The sequence below is a fragment of the Corylus avellana genome, chromosome ca5, assembly GCF_901000735.1.
Source record: "Corylus avellana chromosome ca5, CavTom2PMs-1.0".
In the NCBI taxonomy this organism is placed as follows: domain Eukaryota; kingdom Viridiplantae; phylum Streptophyta; class Magnoliopsida; order Fagales; family Betulaceae; genus Corylus; species Corylus avellana.
The window spans coordinates 20,244,986-20,256,012 of record NC_081545.1 but is presented as its reverse complement, the minus strand read 5'-3'; the positions used below and the strand labels follow the sequence as shown (position 1 = coordinate 20,256,012).

The 11,027-nt window shown below is 34.0% G+C and overlaps 1 protein-coding gene and 1 pseudogene across 1 annotated transcript; both read right to left on the bottom strand.

Annotated features, from left to right (window-relative positions):
• Positions 1-4: 4 nt before the first annotated feature.
• Positions 5-3,982, bottom strand: LOC132181918 (disease resistance protein RPV1-like; annotated as a pseudogene).
• A 2,728-nt stretch (positions 3,983-6,710) lies between these two features.
• On the bottom strand, positions 6,711-9,841 carry LOC132180371 (disease resistance protein RPV1-like). The gene is made up of 4 exons (XM_059593167.1): positions 9,481-9,841; positions 8,474-9,394; positions 7,620-8,385; positions 6,711-7,382 (listed from the first exon to the last, which is right to left on the bottom strand). The coding sequence occupies exons 1-3, from the start codon at positions 9,673-9,675 to the stop codon at positions 7,645-7,647; spliced, it is 1,857 nt and encodes a 618-aa protein (XP_059449150.1). The 5' UTR covers positions 9,676-9,841; the 3' UTR covers positions 6,711-7,382; positions 7,620-7,644.
• Between the last annotated feature and the right edge of the window lie 1,186 nt (positions 9,842-11,027).

The window sequence follows — 11,027 nt, the reverse complement described above, 5'->3', positions numbered from 1 at the left end:
TGGAAAGATGTTCATAGTCTCCAGTGAGTTGTACATAATCAAGTTGAAGTAATCTCAATTTCTGCATCTTTACAAATGCCCTTGTACTAAAATTCACCTCACTTAATCTTGAAAATTTTAAAGTAAGTCCTTCAACTGCTTCTGTTCCCTGCTAAGAAAAAGATTACAGTTTAGAGTTTTCTTATGTACTTGTGAAAAAAGAAAAGGAAAACCACGCTTAATGCCTCGAACTAACACTCTAAGCGCAAATATATTCCAAAACTTATAAAGTGACAACCCTCCCTCAAACTATGCAACACTTTTAGGTTGCCCTCTCTATTAATATTTTATGTTAAATTGGATGAAAAATTCTCCTCACGACCAATTTGACATTTTCTTACCAGTATAGCCCACTTTAGATGTATAAAAACACAATTATGCCCATTAAATAGAAAACAAAATTAATTTTGTTTTCTTATATATATTCTATTCATCATTTGAAGAGTGGAAGAGACCCCTAGAACCTTCTTCCTTAGTTTTGCTCGGAAGAAAAAATAAAAATAAAATTGTGAAGATTTTGTCATATCATCAATTTTAACCTAATTTTTTTTTTAAGAAGGATTTCTTTACACAACTACCTTAAAAGAGAGCAGAATTTCTTTAGACAACTACCTCAAAAGAAGGCACCGCTCAAGCCTTTTGTATGGCCACCGCTCTCTCAAGAGGCATGGCTGATTCCATTCCATAAGCCTTGAAGGCAAGCTAAAGCTAGGGCCAGAATTAACTTATGGCTTGAGAGGCTTCATAAGCTAGTTCCCAAAGAGTTCAAAAAATCCACACACACATATATATACATATATGAGGGGTACCCTCAAAAATTAATTTCCTCACTCTCTAATCTTTTTTAAAAAAAGTTCGCCCGAAGACTAAAATTTCTAATTCCTCCCTTGGTTAGACCACCTTGTAAGCCTTGAGGAGATGGTCAACTACCTCAACCCCGTTATGGGGTAGCTAACCACCCCTTTGGAGTTGACAACCACCTCAAAAATTTTGAGAGGTGGTTCGGACACCCTCTTTGGGTGGTTGGCCAAAGAAGCCATTTCTTTAAATTTTTTTAATTCAAAATAGATAACATAGCAAAATCATGACAATTCATTTTAAATAAATAGTTACAACTTTGAGAATTAAGTAATGTTAGAAGTAGGACTTTCTCCCTTTCATCCCCTCAAAATTGATGTTGCTTTTAAAATCACCATTTTATTTGGGATGAATTCACCATTGAAATTTGTGTAGGATCCACATAAATCCACAAATCTAATAATTGATCTATTGAATTTGTTTTTTAAAAAAAAAAAAAGGTTTAAAGATTGATGTGTGACATGCCTCTTTTGTAAACACTAGTAGGATAATGATGTAATTTCTTCTGCATTGAATTTAAAGGGAGGTGGTGGGGTCACTTAGTAAGGTCTAGCTACACATGCATGGCACATTTTCATCAACAACTTAATTGGTGGATTTAACTAAAGGAGCATATCAAAACAGAAAATTCGTTTTAAGGTTTGAATTGCAATAATTTAAAGTTAAAAGGTGGTTGTGGAAATAGGATAATAATTTAGAGTAAAATATAATTCATCCTTTCTTTTTCTTTTTTTTGTTATAGTGAAAGTTCGTACCTCATGCTTTGTCAATACATCAAGTGCATCCTCATGTAACCATAATCTACTACGTTTTCCTAGTATTTTGGGGCATTCTTCACGAACAATTTCTCTTCCCATGTCTCGGAGCAAATCGTGCATTATGAGCTTGTTTCTATCATCAATTGAAAGAAGACACCGCTGAATGAGAACACTAATTCCAATCTCTGGAAAAAAGTTACAATCATCCAATATTTGTATAACATAGTTTTTGTCCATTCCGATAAAAAAACATGATATATCAAGGAATATATCCTTTTGAGTACTATCACTTAATCCATCAAAGCTTATTCTAAGTTTTGTTTGAACTTGATCATTAGGGATCCTTTTCAATTTCTCCAATGCACTTTTCCATTCCTGCATACTCCTAGAGAATAGAAAAGAACCCAAAACTTCAAGAGCTAGTGGTAATCCTCTAGAATAAGCAACAACACTTCTTGACAAGTCCATATAATCTTCAGTGGGATGACTATTCCTAAAGGCATGCCAACTAAAGAGTTCCAGAGATTCATTTTCACACATTTCTTCGGCTTTATATACGATGTCCACTTCAAGCACCTTTAGCAATTGCTCCTCTCTAGTTGTTATGATAATTCTACTTCCCGGGCCAAACCATTCACGACTTCCAACCATTATTTTTAGTTGTTCCAATTGGTCTACATCATCAAGTATAACAAGTACTCTTCTACCACGAAGTCTTTCTTGTATCATAGTCATTCCTCTATCAATATTATTCACCTTTATCTTGCCTTTCTTCAAGATATCAGAAAGAAGTTGCTCTTGTAATCAAACTTGACCATCAGGTTGCTTAGAAGTTTCCCTAATATTTGCAAGAAAACTTTTATCTTCAAAACTATGAAAAAACTTGTTATATATGGCTTTAGAAATAGTTGTTTTCCCCATTCCACCCATTCCCCAAATTCCTACCATGCGGACATCGTCGGTTCCAACCCCTAACAAGGAAGTGATGGCTTGCACTCGAGAATCTATTCCAACTGGATAGAGTGTGACATATAAGTACGTGCTGTTGACTTCCCTTAAAACCACTTCAACAATTTTCCTAATAAATTTGGCTTCATGCCTGCAAATTATTTTGGAAATTAAGTAGAGTCGAATCATACAAGTAACTATTTAAAAATAGAAGATATTTCATGATGGTAGATAAAAGTTCAGCATATTTTGGCCATTATCCCTAACATACTAGTACTTAAAATACTACTTGGGCCAAATTTGTAGAAATTAAACTTTAGATACCATAAAATTATTTTGCATGCACAAATCTATGTAATCATTTGTGAGTATCAACTTAGTTAGCTGCTAAATTTTCCCTTTTTCTTCATACAAAAATCTGAACATCAAATCCCAACTAAATCTTGAGACCTCTAAAGTGAAAGGTATAAAAATAAAAAAATAAAAAGGTTTATTTATATTGAACATATACTCTTTTCACATTTAGACTTATTCCTTGCTAAAGCCACTAAGATTGAGCAATGACTTCTAACACACTGCAAGGAATAAGGTTCCATCTTGCTATTATCATTATTTTTTTCCATCAAATTTGAAATCTATATCAGTAAAGTTAAAGATCTAAAAATGATTGGCTAATGGCTAGAGTACACTTACCCGTCTGCAGTGTTTCTTAGATCCCACCCAGACAAATTAGCAGCCTCAATCAAAGCTCTCCTCCACCTCAGTACCTTGTTTATGTCCAACAAGTAAAGCTGTTCATGTTCCAAAAATGCTTGAGCAAAACTACCCGTCTGGTTGCGCACATCCGATGGTTCAACATCGTAGAAGATAGGTAGAACCAGCTGTCTCACTGTTCTTCGACACTCCATGATCTTCACAAGTTCTTCCAAGCACCACCTAGAAGCTGCGTAGTTCCTCGAGAAGACGATGACAGAGATTTTGGACCTTTGTATTGCCGACAACAGTTCGGATGTAATATCTTCTCCTCTTCGGAGCTCGTTGTCATCTCTGAATGTGTTGATTCCGGCCTCTCTTAGAGCAAAATAGAGGTGGTCGGTGAAGTTTTTACGCGTATCTTCACCCCTGAAACTCAAAAAGGCATCATAGGTCCAACTTGGATGGGAGGAAGAAGATGAAGAAGTGAAGGCACCAGCAGCCATGGCCTGAGGAGAATTGGAAAAGCGGAAAATGGCAAAGCAGACGCAGTTCACAAGGGTAGGGAAAGCTTTAATAAATGGCTACTTCAACGTGAGAACAACCTTTTTATTTTTTTTTTTTATTTTAAGAAGACAGTTAGGTCCTTCCCTTTTGTGTGTGGGTGTGTTGTTTTTATCCCTAAAAATTTTGTTTTCTATAAGCAATTTTGTTGCAAACAAGAAATACTATTTATCCCTAAAAATTTTAAAAATAAATAAAAAAAAAAAAAAAAAAAGAGAAAAAGGGCCAGGGTTGTCGGCCACTCTGAAATTGGCCAGATGATGGCAAGAACCAATTCTGTGTCCTAGTCATTACTCCAGTGTCAAATCTGTCCCTCCATTGTAGAAAACAAAGCGAAAGCATCTGCGCTGGCAAAGGTTCTCTTTAGTCAAAAAGATTAGAATCTTCATGTGTGAAGAGTTACTCTCACACTACATTTCCATTTCAATTTATGTGATGAATTTTAACCAACTTTTTATATTAATTACTTAAAATAAATAAAAGTATTAATCACTTAAAGAATAATGTTAAAAACTACGTATTATCTCACAATGTTAGTGTGCTAATTCCAACCAATTATTGAATTAGTCTTTTTTAAAAAAAATAAAATAAAATAAATCAAACGGTTAGATGAAATTGCCGCATTAACATTATATGATAATTGTTAAATTACCACTTGTTCCAAAAACTTAGGCACCATTTGGTTTGCAGAATAGATCCTTGAATTGGACTAGCTAATACTAGGCATAGCTTTTGTAACACTTTATTTCTCGGAATAATCTATTATCATGGGACTACTAATCTCATACACACAGGATTAGCTAAACCACTCCAAAAATGAGTGGCTTAGCTAATCCTTTCTTGTAGAATTAAATTAATCGTATAAATTGCCACAAAAAAAAAAAAAAAAAATCCACTTGTGAGATTAAATTTCATTCTCTCTTTGATTCTTCTATATTTCATTATCTTTCTCTCTTTCTCTATCTCTCTGTTTCTCTTTTCTGTATCTCTATATTTCGTTCTCTCTCTTTCTCTATCTCTCTTTCTCTTTTCTCTTTGATTCTTTTAGTACAATATTTCTGCAAGTGCAACCAATTTTTTTTTTTCTTTGTGCCGTTTCCCTCTCTGTACCTTCTCTCTTCTCTGTACAATTTCTCAGTTTTTTTTTTTTTTTTTAATTCTATTCTTTTATTTATTTTTATTCTCTGTACCGTTTCTGTTTTATTTTCTTCTCTCAGTCTCTCTTTTTTTCTTTCTTTTTTTCTGTACCTTTTTTTTTATTATTCTATTTCTCCGTCTCTCTTCTCTGTACCATTTCTCAGTATTTTTTTTAAAAAAAAATTTCTTTGTCAGAGAAACATAGTCTGCAAGGTTTTTATAAAATCTGAGAATATATATATATATATATATATATATATATATATATATATATATATAATCTGTTTTTTTATTTCTTTTGATTCTCTATACATTCTCCAACTATAATTTTTTTTTTACATAAATAATTTTGTAGCATAATTGAAAATTAAAAAAATAAATAAATAAAAAAATAAAAAAAATGAAAGTCCTTAATAATATAAATTGTACCAAACGAAAGAATAAGATTAGCTAGTCTATTCCAGTGTTACAACTAAACAAAGGAATATAAATAGCTAATCCATTCCACTCTTCTATTCCAAGTAGTAGCGAATCCTTTTTCCAATAGACTAGACATTCCGCAAACCAAACGAGACAAGTATGAAGAAATAAATTTAATCATTTAATGATTATTTTAACAAGACCTCACACATGAAATATTTAATTTAAATGGGGATAAATGACCAAATCAATGTTCAATCTCAAGACCTTTAACTCTGATAGACTGATACCAAGTTAAATTAATACTTCTCTCAAAAGTTTAAGCTGATAGGAAGAGCTAAATTTAATCATTTATTTTAACACTCTCCCTCACATTCACTCAAACTTCTTTTTAATAGGTGAGGTCCAACTCGTAGAATATTTAATTTAAATAGGAGTAAATGACCGAGTCAAGGTTAGATCTCATGACATTTGACTTTGATATCAAGTTAAATTAATACTCGTCTCAAAGCTTAAGTGTATAGGAAGAGATAAATTTAAGAAGTAATTACATTTTTTTCCCCCCAACAACTACAACACGTTGTCACTTTGCTCCAATGAACTGACAACCCTACTACCCAACCCCATCAAACTACCATTTTGTGCCCAAAACCTCCATTTCATAAGTCAAAGACGTTAACTCAGACGTTTAACCCGTCACTTTACCCCCATGAACTACAACGCATTGTCACTTTGCCCCCTTAAACTACAACGTATTGTCACTTTGACTATCTGAGTTTACGCCTTTGACTAACGGAAGGGGATTTTGGGCACAAAATTGTAGTTTGATGGGATCGGGTAGCAAGGTTGTCAATTCATGGGGCAAAGTGACAATGCGTTATAGCTGATGGGGGAAAAAGGTAAGTATCCCTAAATTTAATTACTTGATAATAATTTTAACAATAATTACAAAAATAAAAATGTAATATATAGTATTTATCAGCAATTAAAACCTACCACAAGCACCCAATGTGAAAATTTAGTGTGAAAGTAGTACTGCTCTTAAAAAAAATAAGGGGTACCAACATAATCCATCCTCCATAAAAGGGAACCGGATCCCTTCCGGTTCAAACTTGTAAAAGGGAGGGCAAACCCCTTTTAGCCATAGCTATAGCTAGGAGAAAAAAGAAGAAAATTATGATAGCACCGATAGAGAAATAAATGCAAGTACTGTCCAAAGATACTGACTATAAAAAATAAATAAATAAATAATTACTAAAAATTTATTTCATTCTTTTTTCTCTCAAGGCACCACAAGAAGGAAAGGGATGATAAAAACTACCAATATGCTTCTATTAATAAACAAAACTAACTTAGCTAACCTTGCAACTAACCATTCGACATGCTTCCACATCCAAAATACTAATTATTATTATTATTCTTATCTCACCAAACCAAAAACTACACACAAAAACTAGAGAGAAGCCATCAGCATTATATAGGACACTAGAATTCGTTTAACAACAGACAAAGTTTTCAGATAATATGGATGCCAAAGGATGGATGGAGACTCTCCAACTAGTTAGGGACCGCACCAGGAGCAGAATTAGAATATCAGGAGAGGAGGGGACAAAACTAAAAAAAATAATAAAAATTTTGGAGATAAAATTAATTTTGAGGGGTTCATTTCATAATAATACATAAAATTGAGAATAAATTTTCAATTTTTTGTGCATTTCTAAAATTTTGTGGGGGCTGTACTCTGTAGACCCCCCAAAGGAGGGCTGGTTCTGCCCATGTATCACACTCTAACTGGCTTGTAGGACAAAATCTTCTCTCCTATTCATTTCTGCCCCGATTCACCAAAGAGGAAAAAGAAGAGTCTAGCAAGCAGAGAGAATAAAACCTCTATGATTCCATCATTGAGCTATCAGACGACTCTTTAGTGACCAGAAATCCATGGTGACTCCTTTGATGCTTCTTTCACTAAAAATGAAACAAAAGTGAAATTCAAACTCAAAGATGGAAAGTACTCCACCGAAGCCTCAAGAAATCTTTAGAACAACTTCAAAATCAATGTTAAAAAGATGAAAATAAAAATGAGAATCAACATTGAAATCTTTGAATACAGATCAAATCTGAACAAACAAGGATTCATAATTCAAATACTTGGCGAGAAAATCAAAAGGGTCAAAATGAGAAATAATCATGAAATGTACTTACCTATAGGGATATGAGCTTTCTTCCTTCAATCATCATCTATACTCATTTCAGAATTATGATCACACCTCAATCTTCTAAACTCTCGTTCGTCACCGAAGCAACCATGGCTTGATTCTACTTTATCATCAAGATTATGTTCGCACCTCAATCTTTTAGCCTCTTGTTCGTCATCAAAGCAACCATGGCTTGATTCTGCTTCATCATCACCAAGGCCTCTTTTAGACTTGACCACAACCTGATGCATAGTCGACGCATCTCCATCGTTAGTAACAACAATGGCATTCTTATTCGATGTAGAGGCATAATGAATCATTTTTCCCTCAATAACCCTGTCGTATATTACACGAACCCCTATCTTCTTGACAATGATTCCACACTCAAAATCTGCGGTAACCTCTACTTTGTCGCCAGCCTCCAAATTGGACTCATCGAAACGATATTTCGGAATATTGTTTTGCCAAATGTGATCTTCATCATCATGGGTGATTAAGCTTCGATAAATTTTTACTGGTACTTCACTCTTAATTGTACTCTTGCTATAATTGACTACTGTAATACTGTTGGTAGGAAAATAAATAACTAGTTCCTTGTAAGGACGTGTTGAAAAAACAATGCATATAGTCAACCCTTCAAGATTACCATCAATAATGTGAGGCACTTCAAAACATACGGAGGGTCCCTCATTCTTATACTCAAACCAATCAGGAATATCATTGCCAGGTAGACAAATGCCCAAAGGAACACTAAATCTACTCTGGGGCCATTCCTGTACCATCAAAACCATGACGTATATAAGCACTACTTTGAAAAAAAAGAAATACGTATTTTAAGAGAGAGAGAGAGAGAGAGAGAACCTGTAGGATGCTTTGTTTAAAAGTATTTGTTAAATTGCTACACCCTAACATTTGAATGTCTATAAAGGACTTCAACAACTTATCCAAGCCTGGAATCTCGACTAATTTCTTGCAATTAGAGAGGAACAAAAATTCCATATTTGACATATTTGACATATTTGGCATTCTTTCTAACTCCGAGCAGTTTGGTGCCTCCAAATGATTCAAATTTGGTGGTAAATCTGGAATTGATCGAAGCTTTGTGCAACCATTCAAAAAGAGCATTTCAAGCTTCGAGAGACCACCAAGGCTTGATGGTAGGCCATGAAAATGATTTTCTTGAAGATCTAAATATTGAAGGGAACCTAAACTCCCAATATCTTTAGGAATCGCATCATCTGATAAATTGCAATCACCGAGACATAAATCAGTTAGTGAGTTCAAGCCTTGTAGTGAAGTAGGTAGACTGAGTGACTTAGGACTTTTCCTTGGGGATATGCAAGACCAAAAGAGTGAAGGGAGTGACTTAGATAGTGATCCCTTACACCCACATAGCGACAACTCTTTGAGGTTCTTTAGTTGTACTATGGTCCATGGCACTTGCCTTATAGCAGTATTATCAGCAAGAAACGTTGTCAAGGACTCGCCCATCTCCCCCAACTCGTCAGCCAAATTGTCAAATTTAGAACAGCCAGAAAGAATGAGGGTTTGAAGAGATTTCAACCTATAGAAACTCCTTGGCAGACTTTCAAGACTTTTGCAATCTTTCAAATTTACCAAAACAAGATTATTAAGATCCCCAATAGATTGATGAACCTCAAACAAACTCGTACAATCTTTAAGTATTAATTTCTCAAGATTAGGTAGTGTTGCAAAGTTAGGTGTCTGAGTCAGGTAATGGGAATGACTAAGATTTAGAAATTTCAACTTCCCGAACAGTTGCTGCACAAATGAGAAAAGAAATAAACAAAAATATTAGCACCTAATATTTTAAAACATATGGCTTAATGGTTATGGGTATAATATACCTTGGAATTTTTCCAAACTTGTGTGAGTTTGCTATATCGCAAGTCAATTGCAACTAGGTTTTTTGAATAAAAGTTGTTTGGTATAAACTTATGAGGGAATCCGTACCAACGGAGCCACCTTAACTCTCTGGAAAGATGTTCATAGTCTCCAGTGAGTTGTACATGATCAAGTTGAAGTAATCTCAATCTCTGCATCTTTATAAATGCTTTTGCACTGAAATTCTCTTCACTTAATCTTGAAAATTTTAAAGTAAGTCCTTCAACTCTTACTGTTCCCTGCTAAGAAAAAGATTATAGTTGAGAGTTTTCTTACGTACTTGTGAAAAAAATAAAAAATAAAAGTAAAACTACACATACTCCCTCGAACTAACACTCTAAGTGCAAATAGGTTCCAAACTTATAAAGTGACAACTCTCCCTCAAACTAAGCAACACTTTTAGGTTACCTCTCTTAATATTTTCTATTAAATTGGATGAAAAATTCTCTCGTGACCAATTTTACATTATCATACCAGTATACCCCACATTAGATGTGCAAAAATACAATTATGCACATTACATAGAAAACAAAATTAATTTAATTTTTTTAAAAAAATAATAATTCTATTTATTTGAAGAGTGGAAGGGACCCTTTTTCCCTTAAGTTTTGCTCAAAAGAAAAAAAGAAATGGTGAAGATTTTGTCATATCATCAATTTTAACCTTCTTTTTTTTTTAAGAAGGATTTCTTTAGACAACTACCTCAAAAGAGAGCACCCCTCAAGCCTTTTGTATGCCCACCGCTCGCTCAAGAGGCATGGCTGATTCCATTCCATAAGCCTTGAAGGCAAGCTAAACCTAGGGGCAGAATTAACTTATGGCTTGAGGGGCTCTATAAGCTAGTTCCCATATATATATATATATATATATATATATATATATATATATATTATGAGGGGTACCCGCAAAAATTAATTTCCTCAATCTCTAATTTTTTTTATAAAAAGTTTGCCCCAACACTAAAATTTCTAATTCCTCCTTTGGTTAGACAACCTTGTAAGCCTTAAGGAGGAGGTCTACTACCCTCAAGTCTGTTATGGGGTAGCTAAGAGCTAACCACCTCCTTGGAGTGGACAACCACTCAAAAATCTTGAGAGGTGGTTCAGACACCCTCTTTGGGGGGTTGGGAAGAAGCCATTTCTTGAAATTTTTTTAATTCAAATAGATGACATAGGGAAACCATGACAGTTCATTTTAAATGAATAGTTACAACTTTGAGAATTGATTAATGTTAGAACTATGACTTTCCCCATTTCTTCTCCTCAAAAGTGATGTGCCTTTTAAAATCACCATCGTATTTGAGATGGATCACTATTTAATTTTAATTTATTAGTGATTTTGAAAGTCAACCCTTATGAGATAAAAAGGGAGAAAAAGGTCATACTTATAGTGGATTTACATTCAAAAAAGTAGGTTCGTAGTGTAGGGTTGCTTAGACTTAGAATCCCTATGGCCCTTTTGTATAACATTCATTCTTTCAACCATCTTTCAACTATCTCCAAATTGTGAA

What these genes read in the sequence shown, in the direction of transcription:
- LOC132180371 (XM_059593167.1), bottom strand. Translation starts at nt 9,675, where the DNA reads ATGCAGAGATTGAGATTACTTCAACTTGATCATGTACAACTCACTGGA. An exon ending in AAGTTTGGAAAAATTCCAAG is followed by an intron (nt 9,395 to 9,480) that starts GTATATTATACC and finishes TCATTTGTGCAG; the next exon opens with CAACTGTTCGGGAAGTTGAA. An exon ending in TTAAACAAAGCATCCTACAG is followed by an intron (nt 8,386 to 8,473) that starts GTTCTCTCTCTC and finishes TTGATGGTACAG; the next exon opens with GAATGGCCCCAGAGTAGATT.